Below are 24,420 nucleotides of genomic sequence, written 5' to 3' on the forward strand. Positions count from 1 at the left end.
ACCAATGAAACTTTCAAATAGACTAGAAGTTTTTTAAAAAATCATTTAAAAATAGAATTTTTAAAACTGTCCAATGACAAAAAATGTTAATAATTCGCAAGACAGTGAACTGTTCTTCCTCTTGCCAGAAAGCTTTTAGAATTAGTCAGTCTCAGGCCATTCTGTACATGCTCTGAGTGACTGGTTACCCAAATCAACCTCTGATTATTCCTGTTGGTGGGACAAAGCACAGGCACAAAAAAATGTGAAAAAGCAAAAACTCATGTTAAAAACAAAAACTGTTGTTTGACTCGAAATACAACTCCTCCTTGACTTACAATGAGGCTACCTCCCAATAAACCCAAGAAAAATTGAAAATACCATAAATCAAATACACCTAACCTCCTAGACATCATAGCTTAGCCTAGCCTACCCTAAACTTGGCTCAGAACACTCACAGAAGCAATCATCTAACACCAAGCCTATTTTATAATAAAGTGTTGAATATCTTATGTAATTTACTGAATACTGTACAGAGTGAAAAACAGAATGGTTTTCTGGGTACAGGATGGATGTGAGTGTATTGGTTGTACACCCTCATGATCATGTGGCTGCTGGGAGCTGCCTCTGCCACTCTGTAGCATCACCAAATACCATACCACAGGTTGCTAGTCAGGGAAAGAGCCACATTCAAAATCTGAAGTACAGTTTCCAGTGAATAGGTATTGTCTTCAACCCCATTGTGAAGTTGAAAACTTGGAAGTCAAACTATCTAAGTAGAGAACTATCTGTACATTACCTGCTTCTCTTCCCCCGGAATGGATTTCTTTCCTGATTAAATTATTCATAGGGGGCGCCTGGGTGGCTCAGTGGGTAAAGCCTCTGTCTTTGGCTCAGGTCATGATCTTAGGGTCTTGAGATCAAGCCCTGCATCGGGCTCTCTGCTCAGCAGGGAACCTGCTTCCTCTTCTCTCTCTGCCTGCCTCTCTGCCTACTTGTGATCGCTGTCTAATAAATAAATAAATAAATCTTTTAAAAATAAATAAATAATTCATAGGAGAACACACAAAGTATCAACCTCATCCTCATTGTCATCTAATTCCTACCACTAAGTTCACAGAACAGGAAATGTTGTACAGACGCAGAACTAGTCTAGAACTAAGCGTTTAATTCCAAACAACGTAAAAGCAGAAAATCTAAGAGTCAACCAGAGATTAGTGTTATCAAATGCAACTTTAAGGTCGATCAGCACATATCTATATACCATGAATGTGCTTTAAGGTAAGAAATGCAGTACTAATTTCTTTTGAATTGAAATACCAGGAAATAATACCTGGATAAAAATGTAACTACTGGAAGGTCAAAGAAGAAAAGAAAAAAAGTAGTAAAGAGCCTTGTAGTCTGGATTAGCTTTAGAGGCTCTGTCTTTCCTATTAATTACACCAAAGAGCATGTCCTTTAGCTTATCTCAAATACCACAGATTATTACTGAAACTATTTTATAATTCATTATCTTCTAAAATTCCAAGGTTAATATAAAGGATAGTATGGAGATCACTAGGACCTTCTTTTCCTTCTCTGGAAAAAAAAACATAGACAAACCATTTAATCATTCAAAGTTCTGATTTTTAAGAAGATAAACTAGGACACACACAGAATATACCAGTAACAATGCATTCCAGAAACGTTGGCAGGAATGGACGGAAGTGTGGGGATGCTTACAGAAGCCTCTTAGGTGATTCTCTTCTTTCTGGAACAGCCTCAGGGTCTGCCTTGGTCAAAAGTATGAGGTGGTTTTTAAAGTGACAGATGGCTTTCAAGCCTATGAAAAGCTGTATTCTTAAAGCACAGACATCCATACTGACAGGTGGGCAAGCCTAGTGAAGGAAACATCACAGATTTAACCAAGAAATAAAGGTACAGGAACTTTAACCTTCAAAAGTCAGTCTGTTTATTTGTCCTGCTCCCCTGCCCACCCCCCCTCCAAAATAAAAAATCTGAATTCCTATTCTTATCAGAGGAGGAAGTTGTTCTGTCCAAAGTTATGTAACCAACTACCTATTTCATGTGTGCCTGCCGAAGAGCTACTCAGTATTTGCTGACTGAGTGAGTGCGGGCAGCGGGTGCTCTTGAGCTCTCGAGGCTGTGGGAACTCCTGTGTGGCTGACAGAGCAGCTCTCGGAGCACAGCTGTGGGCTCATAACCTGCTGGAGAGATCCCCACTGACAGTGGGCTGGTTCAGGGACATGACACAATGTGGTTGCTAGGAAAATAGACACTATCAAAGGTCATTCTACTGCACAAAGAGAAATCAATGGTTTCTAAGTGGATGGGTGAATAGAAGATAAATGCTTGCTCTGATGGCCTCTCACTGCTAGCTCCTTAGGTGGGCACATTGCCTGGAATGGATGACCGGCTGAGTGTGTCAGGTAAACGGAAGGAAATACTGGACCAGGAACAGGCTCCTGTCCCCGTAAGGGAGCACTATTCAAGTAGAATGGGTAAGATAATAGAAGCACTCTTTCTGGGAGCTCACAAAATGATGCTGCCAGGCCTGTGCCCTCTCATCCATTAACACTATTTTGGTTCTGAGTCATCTTCATTGTCCTTTTGTATAACTGAGGAAACCCTTTCATCTATTTTTTTGTTCCTAAGAATAGATGAGATGGCCTTAACTAGTGCTGAGGAATCAGGCTCTCAGAGGAAGGAGAGGAAAAATGTACACTTTGGACATCCTGAGGTCGTGAAATCTTTCTCAGACACCACGGCTTGCAAAGTCTGAGTTGGCAAGAGGCTACACATGCGCTGGTTCAGGTGGTATCTAGCATTTCAGAATGGTAGCGTTGCAGGAAAGGGGGAGCCATGAGGTGTGATCATCACTGTCCTTCCTTCTGCCACCTTCAAGAGGACAGGCCTCAAGGGCAGCTTCCCCCACCAGCAGGCTGCCCATCTCTCTTTTTCTCGCCCTTCCTCTCTTCCTTGTTCCCTCCCTCTGGTTTTAGGAGACACTGAGAAGACCTACAACACGATTTAATTTCAAATGCAGATTGAACCTACCTCAATCCATGATGTACCCCTCACTCCAGCATCACCACTTATGTTAGGCCTATGTCTTTCTTAGGTTTGAAAAATAGAAAACAAAAAAGCAAAGCAAGGTGTTGGGAGGAGGGAGGGACAAAGAATCTGTTCGCTTTCCATTTTCACTAGGGAAATAACCTTTATTTCTAAAATATACTTTTGAAGAGGCAATGTGTGTATCTTAAATACAGAAAGGCATGGGGAAGCTGTGAGTCGGGTTTCTCAAGAGGCTGAAGGTAAACAGTATGCCTGGTCAGCAACAGAAAGCTATACACAGCCCATTGCATGAAAGAGTTACAGAGAACTCAGATCACGTGAAATGCTATCACATGTCACAATTTGGGTGACCATGATAGTGGAAGAGGACCTCAGACATATTAAACACTACAAAGCAACCTAACCATCAGTACTGACCACTTACTTTTCCAGGAAAAGGTGTTTCAGGTGCCAGATAGACATTAACTTATAAAGTATAGACCATAATGGGGCTCCTGGGTGGCTCAGTAGGTTAAGTGTCTGCCTTTGGCTCAGGTCATGATCCCAGGGTCTTGGGATTGAGCCCCGTTTCTCCCTCTCTCTCTCTCTCTCTCTCTCTGCCTCTGGCCCTGATCATGTGCTCGCTGTTACTCACTCTGTCTCTCAAATAAATAAATAAAATCTTTACAAAAAAAGTATAGGCCATCATAATTTGGAAGTTTCCTGCAGCATGTTGCTTTATAACAAATATCCATTCAAGTAGTTTATACCTGAGAAGTGGAATAGCATCTGATGCATATCACACAAAGGATCAGTATATTTCTGAGAACAGAAATTCAAGGTCAGAAAATATAGAATTTCATCATAAAACTGCCTATGGTTATTTTGTGGTCAAGAGCTCTTCAGAGAATAAGCATATTAGTTCTCACTCAAAATGAGGTTAATAATCTAGCACATCCATTAACTCTCAGTTTAAGACGATAGAAATATATCATAGGCATATCTGGTAACAGTAGAAATCAATTCTTTTCATGCGTTTGTGTCCTTGAACACACAGAGTTCTCTAGTGCTTTGTTAATAGCTATATACAACTGTCACCAGTATTCCCATTAAAAAAGAGTAAAATTGTAGTATACCATAGTTGTAAAGTACTCTCTCTGAAATTACCCTACACATATTCTTTACCAAATTTTAAAAACTTTGCCCTTCACCTAAATTCTTAGTGAAATGTTTTCAAAGTAATCTTAAAAAGTGTCACAAAATGCTTACTACTTTATGTCCAAAAGTTCTGCTTTGATAAATAAGACCTTCAGACCTCTAACGATCATCAGTTTAGACCCAAGAACAAAGCTGTAAGCATTCCTGTACCCCTTTTTGATCATAAGACTTTACTGTCATCTAAAACCAGTTCTAACCTTCAGGGTGGTGTCCACGTATGGATCCTCCTCACGAGCTGCTGCCGCACTGCACCGCACTGTGAAACACTGTAGGTTGTTGCTAAGGAACAGGAGAGACACAACTGAGCAGAGCAGAGGCCAATAATCAACATGCCCATAGTTGGGAGGAGTTCACACAGGCAAACAGAGTAATGGTGGGTAGGGAAGACCCCCCAGCATTTGACGATTAGTCTGCTTCTTAACAAAGAGAGCACCTCCGAATCCCCATAAAGTGGTCCCCATAGTCCCTACCTCAGCCCTACTGAACCATGATCTCTAAGAGCTGAATCTAGACATGTATAATTCTACAAAGCTCTATGTGTGGCTCTGTTGTACATGCCTCATTAAGAACCATGGATGTGGGTCAATATCTCATTTTACAGACAAAACGATGTCCCAAGGAGCTTCCCAAAGCCCAAGTTACAAAGAGGTGACTATCGAAGTCAAGATTAGAACACAAGTTCCTGACTACTATCTCTATCCCACTCATCTCAGGATGTATTTGAGCCTAGATCAGGATGGATAACATACTTAGATTATGCAAACACATATCTGATGGTAGAACTGAAAATTATAGACTAGCTGAAGGAGTCTTGAGAATTATCCACTCCAGAAGCTTGTTTTAAAGCTGAGGGCATGGAAGTCTTATGACTGGTCTAAGACATCTCTGGAGGATGGAGCCTAATTAGACCCCAGGTCTTCTTACTCCTCACACTCCTCTAGCTCTTTCTACAACCTCAGGCTGCTTCTGCACTGTAAAATGACCTAGAGACCGCACAGTCAGGGCACAATAGATGCCTGGTGACTAGTGGATAAATCAACACTCCAATACGGACATTAAAAACAGTTAACTGGGCACCTGGGTGGCTCAGTGGGTTAAAGCCTCTGCCCTCGGCTCAAGTCATGATCTCAGGGTCCTGGGATTGAGCCCCTCATCAGGCTCTCTGCTCTGCAGGGAGCCTGCTTCCTCCTCTCTCTCTCTCTGCCTACCTCTCTGCCTACTTGTGATCTCTGCCTGTCAAATAAATAAATAAAATCTCTTAAAAAATAATAAAAATAGTTAACTTAGAAATTGCTACAAAACCCATCTTATAGCAGGTTCACGGGAATAATTTTTCCCCCACAGGAATAATAAAAACAAATTAAAAAGTTGGAGAATTAAAAATGAACTATGTTGAAATAAAGCAAACCTAGCACTGATCTTATAATAGAAGAAATACTTCTTTTTTTTTTTAAGATTTTATTTATTTGACAGACAGAGATCACAAGTAGGCAGAGAGGCAGGCAGAGAGGGGGGAAGCAGGCTCCCTGCTGAGCAGAGAGCCCAATGAGGTGCTCCATCCTAGGACCCAGAGATCATGACCTGAGCCGAAGGTAGAGGCATAACCCACTGAGCCACCCAGGCACCCCTAGAAGAAATACTTCTTGGCACAGTCAGTTAAGAGTCTGCTTTCAGGGTGCCTAGGTGGCTTCGCAGGTTAAGCATCTGCCTTCAGCTTAGTAATGATTCCAGGGCCTTGGGGTGGATGCCCCCCACCCCCACCCCAGCAGCAGGCTCCCCACTCAATAAGGAGTCTGCTTCTTCCTCTCCTTCTGCCCCTCCCCACAACTTGTGTGTGCACACCTGAGCTCTCGCTCTCAAATAAATAAATAAATAAATGAAATCTTTTTAAAAAAAAATAGAAGAAATCCTTCTTTATAAGGAAGGCATTCTGATATTTCCACAGTTGGGAGACTTTGCACAATGTAGGTACGATGTATCACTCAGGGGTTTTTTTTCTCTGCTTTGGGGGGTTTCCACTGCAGCCTCAGCTCATTGCCATCTCTGTCCATTCCACAACATTCTAGGACATGACCTCTAGAGTCATGATAATCACTAGAACAATAGAACCACCACTTAGAAATCTAGAATAGAGAGCACCAGAAAGTAAAAATGAATAGAAGGGACTTTGAGATGGTGAGAAGCAAAAAAGCACCTATGCAAAGACAGGTAAGAGTAGCTATGACCATAAAGATAAATGAGTAGCAGATTCCAGAGGTTAAAAAACTGGTCCTCTGACTCACTTCCACCTACAGTAACCCAGCTGCTGGCTATTGCTAAAATACTAAGCAGCAGTACAAGAGAAGAATAAAGTGAACTGAAGTGTGCTGGCATGAAAAGATGCCCAAGATACGCTGCTAAGTGAAAAAGCAAGGTGCTGAATGGTGGATGTCATATGACCCACTTCTATAAAACCAATCATAGTAGTAAGTGCACTGTTTTTTAAAATAAGTTGGGTGAATATACACCCATTGTTCTTTTTAAAGATTTGATTTATTTGAGAGAGAGAGAGGGTGAGAGAGAGTACAAGCAGAGGGAGGGGCAGAAGGAAAGGGAGAAGCAGACTCTCTGCTGAGCAAGGAGCCCGATGTGGGGCTCCATCCCAGAATCCTGGGAGCATACCCTGAGCTGAAGGCAGAGGCTTAACCAACTGAGCCACCCAAGTGCCCTAAATATACGCCAATTGTTGACATGGTGAACTCGGAGGACTAGGATTATTGGTGGGGGAGGGGAGGGGGGACTTTCCTATTTAAGTATTTCTATAAGGATGACATTTTACATGATTTTATATTGTTCTTAGATTCTTCAAAAAAAAAAAATTTCCTTTTTTTTTTTTTTTTTTTTTTAAAAAAATACCAGCCTCTAAGGAACTTTTCAAGACAAACTTACAGGTCAGGATATTTCTAAAACATGTATTTACTGGGTAAAATAATATGCAAAAAGTTCAACAAATATAGGATTTTTAAAATAGGGGTGAGGATCTTTATTAAGAATCTGAATTTACATATAGCAACTGCTATTCTAATGTCTAGTGCTTCCATGGTCAAGTTAAGGGTGTCAGAATGTATTCTGGTGCTGATATTAAGAAAAGCTTCAATAATTTCTTACCTGGAGACAGGCAAAATACAGTCTCTTCAAATCACCATAACTGTGTTTTCAGGACTCTACATTCTAAACTAAATCATGACTTATATTTAAGAAAGAGGGGGGAATAAGTTTAGGGAATCAAATCACTAAATTCTCAGTGTCCTTTACATCTATGCAATCAGAGAAAAGATTAATAGACTTTAGCATCAATATTTTGGGAGAGAAAGTAAAACTTTACTCTTTCTCCTTCTAGTTTTTCCTTGGTTTCTAAGATGCTGTATGTATTTCTTTAGGTTCTTTTGCATTCTTGAAAATCCTTTTTTCTTTCTCTACTCTCCTAAACATGACCTTCACCAGAGTTTAGTTTTCCAACTACTTTTCTCTGCTATACACTCTTGGGGCCATGCTCTCTATTTGGACAGTCAGCTCTTTCTTGATGGTAATAAAGCATCTACGTTTCCCTTTCTTTTCTGATCTTCAGTTCTGTGTCCAAAAGCCTACATAACATTTCCTCTTGATACTCCCTAAGCTCCTCAAATTCATAAACCAAACTTCTCTTTCGCCCCATACTTTGCCAGCCTCTACTTTCATAAAAGCAGCCTCAACACTCAGGCGGGGTTTCCTCATGCCTCCGCCACTCCCACCATCCCGACAGACACGAAGTCTGACTTTCTCTTGCCGAAGCCTCTTCCAACCATTCTTCCTCATCCTCTCACTGCTGTAGGCCCTGGTTATCCTTCCCTGAACCATTTCAATACCTGATTTACCTGTGTTTAATCCATCCTGCATAAAAGCTACAACTAATTTTCCTAAATGAATGCTCTTATCACATCACTGTTATCAAAAACTTAAAGTCCTTAAAATTCAAAGCCTTGAGCTCTCTCCCAAGCATCATTTGTACCACTTCTGTGCATTTCAGCTTCTTCATAGTTAAAGAACATCACTATATACAACACAGAAACTGAGACTAGCTACTTCCACAGTGTTCACTTAGGAAACACATAATAAATAGCATTTCTCCCTACACCAAACAGGAGGAGAGGGCAGCAACTACATGATGAGTGAGTGGCGAATCTTCAGGGGAATATTATGATGTCTGAGTATACTCTAGCACCTGCTGTAGTTACTGATACTACCACTCAGGTGGAATTAGTTATTAGATGCTCTGAAATTAGTTATTAGATGCTCCTACAATACTAGACATAGCCTTTGTTTATAGTCTTCACTCTATCTATAATGCCCTTCTCTTCTAATCTACATCTCTAGATTCTAACTAGCTTTTCTCACTCCAAGCACAAAAAACTTCCCTGTATGACTCAGACAGAAGTAATTTCTCTCCTCAAAGTGCCTACACCACTTTCACGAAGTCTAAAGATATTTGTCACAAATCCCCTAGTGTCTGTGCCCGCTGCCTGCATCTCTGGCCTTATTTCACGTTGTTGCTTTAGAAAGCAGATGGTGTACCTTATTCAAAGTGCTTGGCCAGAGGGCCCAATGCAGTGTCTTGCACATAACCAAAGCTCAAAAAACAGGAAACAGAACCAGAAGCATTGGTTAGGGCTGAGATAAAAGGAAATGAGATTAAAATCCTACTCAGGAACCCAAGTTACATGCCAGCATATTAGGGTAAGGCAACTCAAAAGGCATCTGCCTCCAATTAGCCACATGACCTTGCCAATCCCAACCTCTGGTTTATTTCCCCATTTGTACTAATCAGAGGGTAGTCTTTCTGGCTCCTTCACAGTTCTAAACCATTATGAAAAAACTCAACTCACACAGAAAGGATAGGGCAGCCGAGAAAAAAATTTAAAAATCTAAAAAGAAATCCAGAGATGTCCTGACTGGCTCCACTGACTTTTCATTAAAATTCCCTATAAAAGTTTTCCTCACAAAGACCCCTATCCAATCTAAGAAAATAAAACAAAGGCAAAACCAGAATCTAAATCTTTGACATTGAAAAGGTAGGTATGGGGGCACCTGGGTGGCTCAGTGGGTTGAGCCTCTGCCTTTGGCTTAGGTCATGATCTCAGAGTCCTGGGATCTAGCCCTATATCAGGCTCTCTGCTCACCGGGGAGCCTGACTCCCCCCCTCTCTCTGCCTGCCTCTCTGCCTACTTGTGATCTCTCTCTCTGTCTCAAATAAATAAAAATCTTTAAAAAAAAAAAAAAAAAAGAAAAGAAAAGGTAGGTATGGGCCATCAAAAGACAAATATACCCCGTTAATTTATAACACTATATATCAGTTCATACAATTCTAATTTATTTTGTTAAAGATTTTATTTATTCATTTGTCATAGAGTGAGTGAGAGCATAAGCTGGGGGAGAGGGAGAGGGAGAGGGAGAAGCAGGCTTCCCGCTGAGCAGGGAGCCCAAAGGGGGATTCTATCCCAGGGCCCTGGGATCATGACCTGAGCCAAAGGCAGAGGCTTAAACGATTGATCCACCCAGGCACCCCCATACATTCTTAAATTCTCTGATTTAAGAAGCAACCCAAAAATATGCAGAATAAGTGACTCCAGGTCCAGCAAGTAACACTATAACATACCTTGCGATGACATGCAAAAATTGTGGTGTAAGCACTGCCTGCTGAGACTTCTCAGGATACTGGTAAACTGACATTAATTCAACAGATTTGACAACCATGTAGAGATAGCCCACGTGAGGTAATGAGAAGAAACAGAAGAGACTCAGCAACTCTTTTTCCTGAGACAAATTTTTTCTATCAGAAGTAAGGGAACCTGCATGAAAAAAATGGGGGGGGGGGAACCCATGAAATCAGTAAATAAAGGAAATCGATATCTTAACTTTTCTAAGGAAAAGAGTCTATCAGGGGATAACCAAAGAGTTGTTTAGGGAAAACTGCTCTTTATAGAAGAATGCCGGTAGGAAATGAAAAGGGAGTGATATAATTAAAATATCACCTTTTGCAACACCTAATAAATTAACAGATTTAGGTAATAATCATCACAAGAAGAGTCACCAAAAGAGTCAGTACCTTCCAACAGAAGTCAGCACTACTTGTGCTACCAAATCATCATCTTCATAATCATCTCCACCATCGGCATCTAATCAAGACTTAGTCTAGACCAGCATTGTTGACAGAAATATAACATGAGCCACATATGTAATTTCAAGTTTTTTAGTAATCACATTTTGAAAAGTAAAGAGAAACAGGCAAAATTTTCATAGTATATTGTATTCACCCAATATATCCCTATTACCATTTCAACAAGCAGTCAATAAAAAAATTAATGAGATCTCTTATATATATATATCTGTACTAACTCTTCAAAATATGGGGCACCTGGGTGGCTCAGTGAAAGCCTCTGTCTTCAGCTCAGGTCATGATCCCAGGGTCCTGGGATCGAGCCCCGCATCAGGCTCTCTGCTCAGCAGGGAGCATGTTTCCCCCTCTCTCTCTGCCTGCCTCTCTGCCTCCTTGTGATCTCTGTCTGTCAAATGAATAAATAAATTCTATAAAAAAATTTTTTAAATGGTGGGAATTTTACCCTTAACAATGTATTTCAATTTAGATTAGTCACACTTCAAGTGCTGAACAAGAGCTGGTAGGTAATGGCTACCAAAGTGAACTGTATGGCTTTAGATCAAACTACCAAGTCACAGGGAAATATAGGATACAGGAACATGTTAAATGACACTGTGGGGACTCAATTAGCAAAATTCGGATTATGGGAAATTCTACGGTATTAGTCCAGCACATTGCTACTGCAAAGAGAGAGAAAGGAAGAAGCCATTAGTAGTTGACCCCCTAACCTGGCTCTGGGCCCTCTCTGGTCTCCAACTTTGCCTCACGACCCTCTCTGCCTAGCTCTACCTCTCAGTCTTGCTTCTCTCAGTTCCTCAAACATAAGATTCTCTCTCTACCAAATCACCTTTGTTGCTTCCTCTGCACCCAACCATATTTCCAAATCAGCACTGATTCACTCTTCAGATCCTCTTTCCTAGGAAGCCTTTCTTGACCCCTAAATGAGGTTAGTATCTTTGCTATAGGCTCTCAAGGTAGGGTTCTTTTCCCACAGAGCACTCATTTCAGTATGTAATTATATACTCGTTGATAATAATCAAATAATTATTTGATTAATGTCTGCTTCCCCCACGCCAAGACAATAAGCTCCACGAGTGCAAGTACTTTGCCTACTTTCCTCATTATTGGTTCCCTAGCATTCAGCACAACACCCAAAATACTAGGTAATAAATGTCTACAAAAAGAAAGAAAAAAATAAGGGAGGTTTATAAACACATTTAATCAGAATAATATTTATATTGTCTCAGGCAACATCTAACGATGTTAGGCAGGCCAGGACTAAGTACAGAACCCAATGGCAAATTCTCAGTCTTGGCTGCCCACTGGTTCCAGGGGAGCATTTAAAAAACTAATGATGCCCAGGCACTGTAGTTGATTAATTAAGTCAGAATCTCCAATATGTAAAACCTGGGCATCAGTATTTCTTAAAGCATCCAAGTAAGCCCAATGTGCAACAAGGTTGAAAACCACTGCTCTGAATGAACTTCCCATTCAGTCAACATTTTCCCACCTTGCTCACAAGACCATCAAACGAAGCTTTGCCACATACCCAGCTAAAAACCCCCAGCTAGGACAAGGCTCCAATTTCCCTTTTCGGGCCAAGTAACCATTTCAAAAAAGAGAAATGCGTTTTGCCTGTCATGTCCTCTCCATGGCTTCTCCTAAGTAGACACAACTTCCCTTTCTAGTGCTCACAGGAGCAATATTTAGCATTATTTGCTAAGGAACTTGGCATTATTCACCACAGAACCTGTCCAAGGGCAAAGGGAGACTCAGCAGAAGAACCTAATGTATTCGCCATTATCAGTCTCCCTTCCCAGGCCGGAGCCTTTTCAACTCACTGCACTGTAGAAATGTGATCCTTACTTACCTGTTTGGTAAATGGGTAGCAGCTGAAGTGAATGTAACTTGATGTCATCAGAAAAGACATAGGAGGAAATATCAGGAGCAAAACGTCTGCGAGTTTAAAAAGAGAAAGAAAGAGGAAGAGATCTAATTTCCATGTACTTCTATGCAGGTAAATAGATCTTAAAGGCTAGTGAGTGAAAAGCGTTGTAATACTTATAGAGCAGATGCTGAACGTGGTAATAGTTTGTTTTTTCATCAGCTAATCCAGTGGACTCCAGTGTAACAGATATTCCAGATTGGCTACTTTTTTCCCCGAGAAGTTCCATGGGCTTTTGACAGATAACAAAGTCATCTGACTCAAGCTGCAAAGTTTCATTGTTGACATCTTAAAATATAAAATTTGAGAAAAGAATTTAATAACTCCAAGTACTACTTGAATGAAAATTAAATTTCACAATACCCCAGACCAATTAAATAAACATATGGTAATTTTATTTATTCACACACAGACATCTCATATATTTGCAAGGCACTATGGTTTTGAAAAGCCTTGGCCCATCCTCATTTTTTCCTCACAACTAATAAAGTACCTAAGGATATTACCATCCCAATTTTTTACATGAGGAAGTTGAAACTAAGAGAGATTGGGGCACCTGGGTGACTCAGTGGGTTAAAGCCTCTGTCTTCGGCTCAGGTCATGATACCAGGGTCCTGGGATTGAGCCCCGCATGGGGCTCTCTGCTCAACGGGGAGCCTGCTTCCCCTCTCTCTCTGCCTGCCTCTCTGCCTGCTTGTGATCTCTCCCTCTCTGTCTAATAAATAAATGAAATCTTAAAAAATAAAAAAAAGAAACTCAGAGAGATGGTATTCCTAACCCAAGACCATTCAACTTCTGAGAACTGGGGCTAGAAACTTGTCCTAGCTCTTCCATTATTTCTATTGACGAGTATATGCTGAAACACACTGACATGCTACAGAGTACATAAACCCAAATCCCATGTATCAGAAATAACTGAATCTACAAATAATGTGGCTTGGTGATATATACACATAAGTGTACATATACGCACATACTATACACACACACACACACACACACACACACACACACACTATCACCCCTCAGAGATTGCCAGAAGTAAGGATTTTCTCTACATCTAAGATAAGAAAGCAACCTAAATTCATTATTTACCTTCTGTCTGTTTCATTGAATTGTTGGTCTTATGTGGCTGGTGGTTAACACTCTCTCCATTTTTAGGGTCTGACTCCAGTTTTAGTATTAAGACTTCTAAGTCTGACATGAGAGCAACATAACCAACACAAAAAGAAATTTCAACAGGAATGATATTATCTATGTGTATAATTAAAGAACGTTCAAAGTCCAATATTGAGAATTCTTCATTAATGATCTGATACTTCAAACTAAATAAGACTAACTTATTGGAGCAACCAACAAGAAGGTCTCCTTTCACTGGACAACAGGAGATGCACAAGGGGGCCTCAGAAAGCGGCATTTCAACGATAGACATCTGGTCTTTGTAGGTTTCACTGAAAGGTGCCTCCACATTGTGTCCAACCATTCGGATACACACGCGACAGTTTTCAGTCCTTTTACTTCTCCAGTTCACATAGGCACGTAGAAAAGTAGCTTTGTTTTTCTCCTCAATTGTTGCCAAATAGTCTCCTGAGAATGAAATAGAGTATACTAAGAATTTTTCATTAGAAATAACCACTTACTGTGTGCCATGAAAAGGAACTATTAGTGAATCCTAATGTGACTGGCTGAATTGAAGACTGACGAGAACAAAACCCTAATTAATAGGATCTTAGGTATATTTTTAACTGACTTTAGGCATTTAGGCTCCAAAATAAATCTCTCCCCATCATATCTTAAGATAATCTATTAATTACTCATGCAGCTTACACAGAAATTGTACATATTCCTTATATTAGCCCTGAGTGTTTCCTGCAGCTCTGAAACCCCTCTTCCCACAAGTCGCACCTTCATGTCAACTCTGAGAAGTAGCCTAAAGCTATACATAGTAAATGAAACTTAAATCCAAGTTAATTTTACCTTACTTGTTGATTTTATTATATTGTTTAAATTATAATTTTATGGTTACTCTCCGTTGTGAGAAATCAAAAGCTGTGAAGAGATGCCAGATGAAAAGCATAATCTTTTTCCTGCAGTCCGATTCGTGAGGAGCCAACGTTAACAACACAGAGCTCGTTATGGGCCCTTATACCTTTCTCTCATATAAACATGGACTGTAGACTAGTGTTTTGTCTTTTTTTCCCCACCAAAATGGAATCACACTGAAAATATTTAACAATTTACAACTTCAAAAAATTACTAATAAATCTTAACTCGCCAAGTCAATACATGGGTATCTAACATTGTTTTATTGAAAATTATCTGCATATCCTATGTATCCTATGTGCCATAATTTATTCAACAATTCCCCTATTAATATATATTCAGGTTTTTTTGCCACTATACTTCATGCTGTAATAATACTATACCTATGTATTTATTTTCTAGAGGTTTGTTTCAATGGCATAGAATCCCAAAAGTGAAAAATGTTGGGCCAAAAGGCAGGTATGTTTTAAATCTCAAGATATTGCCAGAATCTGGGGTGCCTGGGTGGCTCAGTTGTTGGGTGTCTGCCTTCATGCGGCTCAGGTCATGTTCCCAGGGTCCTGGGATGGAGCCCTGCATCAGGCTCCCTGCTCATTGGGAAGCCTGCTTCTCCCTCTCCCACTCCCCCTGCTTGTGTTCCCACTCTCACTCTCTCTGTGTCAAATAAATAAACAAAATCTTAAAAAAAAAAAAAGATATTGCCAGATTCTATCACAATTACATAATAGGAACTCATGTTACCAGCAGAACTGTTTGAACATGCTCATTTCCCCATATCCTCACTAGCACTGACTCAGTGTGATGGGGAAACAACTATGATTATTATAATGCATATTTTCCAGACCATTTCTAAAGCTGGCCATCTTTTCCCATGTTTATCAACTATGTATGAGTTCTCTTCTGCAAGTATCTACTTTATTAGGATGTTTGACTTGTTTTCTTATAAGAAATAGCAGCTCTCCGGGTAAAAGTGATATTAATCTTTGTTTGGTCATGAATAGCAAATTGTTTTTGGTAATCTATTCTCTGACATTTGATTTCGCTTATGGCATCTTTTACCATAGTAAAAGAGTCAGATATGCATATAGTCAGACATAATATCGTTTGCTCCTTGGCCTCTGGGTTTCCTAATTGGCTTAGACAGTATTCTATGCCCTCCAAATTATATAAATATACTCTTACATATTCTATGTTAGTGGCTTTTTTATTTAAATTCTTCATGTTTAGACTTTGACGGAAAGGTAAGACAAGGTTTTTTTCAAATGTAGAACACACTGTTTACCAACATTATTTGCTATGAATAAGCCCTTTTCCAATGAACTGAAACTGAAACACCAAGCTGTCAGCATAATGACTTCCCATATACTAATGCAGCAATCAGGCAGTCAGTCCCTTTTCCACAAACACTCTCTGGGCTGGCCAGGTTCCCTCCTTGTCCGAAATGAGCCAGCTTTCCAGAAAGCCACCTTCTCTTGATGCTGGTCCCTTTGATACCACAGAAATGGAGTTGCTCCTGTTCATTCCCTGGATATCGTGGCAAAACACCTAACTGTACCCTACACGCTCCATGAATTTGCTCACTCTGTTCCAGAGAAGCAGTTTGGATGGAGTCAGGTCAAAAGATCCCTTGCTGCCTTCTATCTTCCTAAAATTTCCTCAGTAAATAATTTTTTTCAAATTTTTATTGTGATAAAATATACATAATGTAAAATTTTACCATTTTCACCATTTTTGAGAATACAGTTCAATAGTCTGAAGTATATTCTTATTGCTGTTCCTGAATCACCATCATCCCTCTCTAGAACTTTTTCATCTTCCTCAAAGCACTGTATCCCTTAAACAAGAACTCCTCAACTCCCCCACCCCCAGGCTCTGGCAATGACCATTCCAGGTTCTGTCTCTATGAATTCACCCACTCTAGATACCTCATATAAACTGAATCATACAATATTTCTTCTTTTCTGTCTGGCTTATTTCACTTAGCATAATGTCTTCCAGGCTCATCTGTGTTGTAACATGTCTCAGGATCTCCTTCCTTTTTAAGGCTCAATAATATTCGATTTTATGTATATACCACATTTTATTTATTCATGTTTAAGGACACTTTGGTTGTTTTCATGTCTTGGCTATTATTAATAATGCTGCAACGAACATGGGTACAGAGATGCCCATGCCACATTTTGTTTATCTTTTCTTCAGCTAAGGGACATTGGGGTGCTTCCACTTCTTGGCCCTCATTTAAAAAATTTGTACATGGGGAGTGCCTGGGTGGCTCAGTGGGTTAGGCCTCTGCCTTTGCTCAGGTCATGATCCCAGGGTCCTAGGAACAAGACCCGAGCTAGCGCATAGGGCTTTCTGCTCAGCAGGGAGCCTGCTTCCCTTCCTCCCTCTGCCTGCCTCTCTGCCTACTTGTGATCTCTGTCTGTCAAATGGATGAATAAAATCTTTTTAAAAAATGTAAATTAAAAAAAATTTGTACACAGATGTACGAATATCTGCACAAGCCCTTGCTTTGTTTATAGACTTCCAAGAGTGAAACTGCTGGATCATATGGTAATTCATTTTTGAGGACCACCGTAGTGTTTTCCACAGCAGCTCTATCATTTTACATTCCTGCAGTACGCAGGGTTTCCAATTTCTCCACCAATGTTTGCTATTTTCTTTCTTCTTGTAAATAATAGCCATCCTAATGGGTATGAAATGGTATCTCATTATGGGCTTGGTTTGCATTTCCCTGGTCACTAGTGATGTTAAGCATCCTTTCATGTGCTTGTTGGCCATTTGAAGAAATGTCTATTTGCCCCATTTTGAAGAGGCTTTTGTTGTTGTTGAGTTATACGAGTTCTTTATATATTCCGGATATTAATCTCTTATTGGATATATGCTTTGCAAGCATTTTCTCCCATTCTGTGGATTGCCCATTCAATCTGTTGTTAATGTCTTAGTGTCTTTTATAGATGTATGAAGGTTTTTAATTTTGATGACATCCAATATACTTTATTCTTTTGTTGCCCATGCTTTGGTGCCATATTCAAATTAGTAAATGAATTTTTAAAACTAAGAATATTTGTTTGGTTAAGTAAAATATTTTTCATCCATTTATAAACATATACCTATTTCACTGATAAAGGCTATTTATCATTTAATATATATAATCTACAAACTGTAAATAGTGCCTTGTATGTTTTCAGATTAGTTTTATAACGATGCACTAGAACTTGCTAAAGTAAGTGTGTTTACCTGACAAGTATTATGGTCAGAGATTTAGAATTCTCTCTGTTAATCTTCACAACAAACCTTCAAGATATTATCTCATTCTCCATGTTATAGATCAGGAATCTGAGGCTCAGACAAGCTAGGTAACTTGCCTAAGGCAACACAGCCAACAAGATAGAGCTGGGACTTAAACCTGGATCTGGTTAGTTGGAAAGCTGATGCTCATTCCCCAATTATGCTATTTCTCAAAATGTTAAAAAGGAGATATAAGTCTAGAGGATTCTAGAGGTTATGGCTCTTTATGGAGGTTCTCTTTATGGAGGTTCTATTAACCTCTTCTGGAGGTTAATAGCTCTTTATGAAAGAAACTTTAAAAATTTTTTAATTTATTTAAACAAACAAAAAAAAAACAACAGTTCACCTATTTCTCCCACTGCTCCCATCTCACCTCTTGCAACCATTAGTTTTTGTTTTTAATTTTTTAGATTTTACATGTAAAAAAACCATATGGTATTTGTCTTCTTCTGACCGACTTATAAATTTTTTTTAAGCATTATATATATGGTCAGGGCTTTATTCTACTTACTTTCCAACAGCTTCTGTCTTCATTAAGTAAATTTAAAAATCATTCTCATATTTATTCTTAAACTGAGATTATTGATTTTTTAAAATAATAAACTTCCTTTTATACAGCAAGATCATAAACCTGGCTAACACTAATACCAGTTAAAGGAAAAGGTTGCTCCTATGACAAAACTAACATCAGAAGGTAGAAATAATATGCAACGCATTCAAAATATGTTTTATGGCTCTAGAAAAGTAAAGAAGACAGTAGGGTTTGGGGGGATGTAATAGACAGAGTCACTTAAGACTCTTGTGCTAGGGGCGCCTAGGTGGCTCAATGGGTTAAAGCCTCTGCCTTCAGCTCAGGTCATGGTCCCAGGGTCCTGGGATTGAGCCTGCTTCTTCCTCTCTCTCTGTCTGCCCCTCTGCCTACTTGTGATCTCTGCCTGTCAAATAAATAAATAAAATCTTTAAAAACAAAAGAAAACAAAACAAACAAACAAAAAAAACAGCCATGTGGTCTTGTCCTCCTAGCCCAACCACCTTCAGAAACCCCATAAACAAATGTCCTGTACCAGAGCTCTCCACACTGCACTCAACCCTGGCCACCAGGTCTTTCTCCTTTGAGAGCAGTGAGTTCTCAGGTCTCCTTTTCCTTACTTCACACACAAAGCCTAAATGAATTTTCCATTACTGATGATAATGTTAGAGCCCTCTATCCTTCAAAATTTCTACCTACTTTCTTTCTCCCTAACGCCTCCAAATTTTATAAAGGGAGAATAGCATCCTGCTAATTAGAGATTTTAAAAAATGAAAATATTGGGCGCCTGAGTGGCTCAGTCAGTTAAGCATCTGCCTTTGGGATGAGTCTGCTTCTCCCTCTGCCCCTCCTCCCACTTGTTCTCTCAGGCTCTCTCTCTCTCTCAAATAAATAAATAAATAAATAAATAAATAAAATCTTAAAAGAAAAGAGAAAAGAAAAAAGAAAGGAGAGGAAAGGAATATTTTCTACTTGGGTAAGAGACTTGCAAAGCAGTTACAGTAAATATAAATGACTGATATAAGATTCATTCTGTTTCTGACAGGGGGAGATTTATTACAGAGAAAGACATTGGGCTCATAGAGCCAGAATCCCTATGTCTAAATTACTGTGGATGGGAGGAAAGAGACCAAAGAAAAAGCTAGGTGAGAAGTGGAAGACAAGTTATCTGGCTATCAGCATAGCTAGGAGTCAGCTATGTGTGGGTTAATAGAAGCTGTACCCAGGGGTTATACCCAGTCTTCAAGCTGAGGACTCAGAGTTACCCTTGAGCTGTCTGACTCATGCTAATGCCATAGCACATGACTCCTGAACTTTCTTGAGGACAGCCAACTTGATTATAAAAAGTCTTTGTTTTTAAGGCCTCATTAATAAGGTTACCATGCTACTTACTGCCTACAGGAACCAGTATGGCACTAGGTCAGTGGTTCTGAATCTTGGCTAAATATCAGACTCACCCCAATGCTGGGGCATACCCCAGGAAACCGACAGTTTCTCTGTGGTTGTGGTCCAGGCATTAGCATATTTTCAAGCTCCCCCAGGTGATTCCGAAGCACAGGTAGTGATATCAAGGATCCCAACAATCACTACTACTGATGGGGAAGAAAACTAGAGGTTCACCTAATGTCTGCCACTTCCAAAGCTAGAATAATTGTCTGCTTAGAAGAATGGGGCAGATCATGTAAATATGTCTGTCTCTCTGTCTCTGCCTTTCTCTCTCTCTCCCTCTCTCTCACACACACACACACATCACACCTTGAGACTGGTGAGTTTGCCATTCAGTAGAGCTCTTGAAGGCAAGAACTTCCATGTTTAAAAGGAGGGTGGGATGGGGAAAACCACCAATATTGACAAATGATTGAGAAGTATTTCTACTAAATTCCAAAATCAGAATCTTCTGCTAAAAGAGAATATACAGATCTAATGAGTGGTTCTCAAACATTATCTGTGAATCAATGCAGGCTTCTGTTGATGTCTTCACTAGTCAAAAAGAAAAAAAATAACAGCATAGTAAATTGCTCATAAAGCAAAGATATCCGATATTTAGAACTAAATGCTTTTTTCTCTTTGGTTAGAGTAAATAGCAGGGCTTTTCACTTTTAAATATATATATTTTTACTGGACAAAATGAATAGTCAGATACTAAGTATGATGATAGCCCCATAGTTTTTTATGGACCCACAAAATCCCAATGCCTGGAAATCTCTGATCTAGTAATTCCAATTTTTTTTTTTTTAACAGAGACTGAGATCCAAAAGTTTCTACAACTCACATCCAACCAGTAGCAGACACAGCAGGAATTAGAAGGAGATCTCCAATCCTCCAAGTTCATGCTCTCCACTTCATTAGTATGCCCCTGAACCATGGGCTTTTCTACCATAAACACTGCAGTTTATGCCTTTATATCCCTCTTGAGAAGGAGGAAACAAATTCTAAGGGCATTATTAAGCAGTTAAAAAAAAGCCTATGGTAAATCCTTCTGTAATCTTAAGGACCTATTTTTAAATGTTGGATTTTTCTAAAACAGAGATATACCCACATAGTAGTTCCTTGGTACTGCTTCACATTTCGGTGGCAAATGGGTAGTGGAGGCTTTGGGTGGGAGAGAGGAGTTTATGACCGGAGTTCCACTTGCATAGATTTAAAAACCAGCATATAATATAGCTTTCAAAAACCGACAAGAAGTGGATACAAGTATAGATGTGAAAGAACTGGCCATAAGTTGGCATGATTGGTGAAGCTGGGAGTATCTGGGGTTCAGTATACCAATCTCCCTACTTTTGTAAGTGAGATTTTCTATACTTCTGAGTTTGGGTTTTTTTGTAGTTGTACTGTTTGTTTTTAAGTGTCTGGGTGAGTAGAACCTCTCGGGCGAGCGAGCGAGGTAAGAGCGAGCAGACAGCGTCCCCCGCCCCCTAGAAGCCAGCGCGCACCTGTGGTTGCCACGACAACCGCACGGCTCTGCTCGCCTTTAGTAATCAGTAGCCAGACCCCGCGAGACCCTCCAGCAAGTTCCGGGAAATCTCTTCCCCACCCAGAGTACCGCGGGGGACGCTGAGTCCTCTAGGAAGGAGGCCCCAAGCGGGGACCCGGGCTCCCCCTGGCCTCGCTGCTACTCACCGGCCTCGCTGTAGGCCAGGCACAGCACCCTGCCGAGCGTGGAGAAGGCGCACCTCGGCTGGCACAGCTCCTGTCCGGTCACGGCGAATGCCTCCACCTTGCAGCCTGCCGCCACGAAGAGCGCGTCGCGGCCTCCGCCGCAGAACCGCTCGGGCTCCAATTTGCAGGGCACCACCTGCTGCGACCCGAACGGGTGCAGGTTGTAGAGCTGCACCATCCCGACCACCGGCTCCGGGGCCGCCCGGCGGTGCCCGCTCAGGTTGCACGCCCCGCAGGGCGCCGGAGACCCCGCTCGGGTCGCAGAGGCTGGACCACTTCCGCCAGCAGTTGCTCAGAGCCGAGTCACGTGAGCGTCACCCGGGCTGCCTGCGGCTCCCCTTCTTAAAGAGGCTGTTACGAGGCGAGGTTGGGGTCCGGGGAGCAGTCGCCTCCGCCCGGTGCGCCTGCGCCCCGAGGGCCTCTTGTCCCGGGGCCTTTGACCCAACCCTGTAGTGCCGGCCGCTGCTCGGCGCCCCGCGGTTGGCGGCGCAAAGAGCGCTGTGTCCTTTTTATTTTTTTTTCGTCACTTCACATTACTGCACTGGGCTAGACGAGATGTGTAGGCCCTTGAATACGTCTCAACATTTGATTATCTGCTGTCTTGTACCATTTTGTACTCTCCCGCCCCGCCCCACCCCACCCCGGCGCCATAGCCTCGGAGCTTCAGGAGGATAAGGGCTGTGAAAGGTGAAGTGCACTGCACAGGGCTCCACACCGGGCTAAACACTCTGAAGAGTTGTTCCAAAATCCTGGAAATTCTAGATGATTTCTTTGGAAAGAACAACACTTAGAATGTGCTTCGCAAAAAGAAAGGAAGGAAGGCAGGGGAGGAGAAAAGAAATGTATTTATTTATTTATTTACGGAAGAATGGTGGGTATCACCTAGTGAACTCCAGGCATTTGATAGTTTGAGCCTCAGAGGATGGAATGACTAGGGGTGAAATCCACTAACTCTCAGTCCAGTGCTCCTAAAACTAATCTATATCCTGTATCCATTCCTGATGTCTCAAGGTGGAGCTCATAGTTGCAATCCCAATTAAAAAAAACAAAACTAACCACCCCCGCCCCCGTACATTTAGATGAAGTGAGCCTTAGAGCTACTCTGTACAATTTTATCCAGAAAACAATATATGTAAGTTTGGCTTGTGGGATGTTCTCTTGCCTTCGGTGTCCCTTTACTTATGTAGGGACAAAACTAAAAAAGAGCAAAAAAATAAATTTTTTTAAGATTTTGTTTATTTATTTGACAGAGAGAGAGAGCACAAGCAGGGGGAACAGCAGAGGGTGAGGGAGAAGGGGACTGAACACAGACTGAGCAGGGAGCCTGAGGTGGGACTGGATCCCAGCACCCTGGGATCCTGGCTTGAGCAGAAGGCAGACACTTAACCACTGAGCCACTCAGGCATTCCTGAAGAGCAAATTTTCCTTTGGTCAGTTTCTAGTTCTCACCCTCATGAATTTTTTTCCTGGAAGAATTTACAAATTAAGTGCAATTTGTTTGAAGTTAAACCTCTATTGAAATTATACCTCCATTTCCTTTGCCATCTAGATGAATAAAGTACCTCTTAGTAGTCTCCTACTGTCCTTCACCTAATCCAACCAATAGGGACTTTTTGGGATACAGTCATTAACCAAACTAAGTGAGACTAAGAACTGGACAAGGAAGTCACAACCTAGGGTTGAAAACTCATAGATGGCTCCTATAGAAAACAGACTAATAGCTGCTTACAACTACTCATTCGGATACAACACTCATGAACACCCCTCTCCACAAATACAAGCCATGTGTGTCCTTTTTTTAGTTCCTCCCTCACAACTGAAAATTACAATTCCAGTACTAAATTAAAATTGCAAGACTAAACTTAAAATTTTATTGTAATTTCACCTACATTAAAAATGTTTTGGAGAAAGAAGTGATATTTGCTCACGGCCTGGAACCCCAATCTCTTCTAGAGATAGCCAACTCTGCCTTAAATAAACGTGGCTCATTTAAGATTCATAGGGAGTAGACATGCTAGCCAAGGGAAGGTGAGGGATGTGCTTGGTTTCCATATATGTCAGTAGCTAGGTAGCAGTATGCTAGGGTAGCTATGATAAAATAGCACGGACTGGATAGCTTAAACATAATTTTTTTTCCCCCTCGTCTGGAGGTTGGAAGTCCAAGATCAAAGAGCCTGCAGTTCTGGTTTTTCCTAAGGCCTGTTTCCTGGGCTTGTGGATAGCCACTGTCATCATCCATCTGGGCTGTTAGAACAAAAGACCACAGACTAGGCAGCTTCTAAGCAGCAGAGTGTTATTTCTCGCAGTTGTGGAGTTGAAGGTGCTAGTGTATAGTAGGGTTAGGGTCCTCTTTGAGGTTGTGGAGAGCTCTGTGGCATCTCTTATATAATAACACTAATCCCATTCATGAGGGCTCCAACCCTCATGACCTTATTACCTTTCAAAGGCCCTACCTTTTAACACCATCACGCTGGGTATTAAGATTCCAGTATGTGCTCAGCAGCATTAGTTCTTAGGGAAATGCAAGTCAAAACTACCATGAGAGATCACTCTACATTTATTGTAGTAATGAAAATTTAGAGGACTTATCATAACAAATGTTGGTGAGAATATGGAACAACTGATGTGGCTGTCAAATGCTATAACAACTTTTGAAATAGTCTGGCAGTCTCTTAGAAAGTTAGACATATGCCAACCATACCATCCAACCATTCTACATTTAGGTGTTTACCCAAGAGAACTGAGGCATATATCCTTAAAAGGACTTGTACACATATTCTCATGGCAGCTTTTTGTGTACCTGTCAAAACCCAAAAACAACCCAAATATCCATCAACGATGAATGGGTAAACAAATTTTGTTTTATCCATACAATGAAATACTACTCAGCAATGAAAAGGAATGAACTGTTGATACATACAACAACATGGCTAGATCTCAAAATAATTATGCTGAAGCAATGGCCACGGTCGCCATACTGTGGAAAGAACCAAGATGCCCTTCAACGGACAAATGGGTAAGGAAGATGTG

At 40.8% G+C, this 24,420-nt stretch overlaps 1 protein-coding gene across 4 annotated transcripts in view; it reads right to left on the reverse strand.

The window, feature by feature from the left end:
- Positions 1-21,825, reverse strand: part of HPS3 (HPS3 biogenesis of lysosomal organelles complex 2 subunit 1) — a 39,270-nt gene extending 17,445 nt beyond the window's left edge. The window contains exons 1-7 of one of the 4 annotated variants that reach the window (XR_009402536.1): positions 21,352-21,820; positions 13,464-13,955; positions 12,485-12,656; positions 12,294-12,379; positions 9,923-10,115; positions 4,449-4,530; positions 1,702-1,856 (exon numbers count right to left, since the gene is read on the reverse strand). Coding sequence is in view for 2 of the 4 variants with exons in the window: in XM_059391763.1 (XP_059247746.1) it covers positions 1,702-1,856; positions 4,449-4,530; positions 9,923-10,115; positions 12,294-12,379; positions 12,485-12,656; positions 13,464-13,955; positions 21,352-21,568 (1,397 nt within the window). In the remaining 2 variants the exon portion in view is untranslated. Of the gene's footprint in view, positions 1-1,701; positions 1,857-4,448; positions 4,531-9,922; positions 10,116-12,293; positions 12,380-12,484; positions 12,657-13,463; positions 13,956-21,351 lie in introns of all 4 variants that reach the window. The other 3 variants (XR_009402535.1, XM_059391763.1, XM_059391765.1) reach the window with 3 other exon arrangements.
- Positions 21,826-24,420: the final 2,595 nt, after the last annotated feature.

The sequence above is a fragment of the Mustela nigripes genome, chromosome 2 (assembly GCF_022355385.1).
Source record: "Mustela nigripes isolate SB6536 chromosome 2, MUSNIG.SB6536, whole genome shotgun sequence".
Taxonomy (NCBI): Eukaryota; Metazoa; Chordata; class Mammalia; order Carnivora; family Mustelidae; genus Mustela; species Mustela nigripes.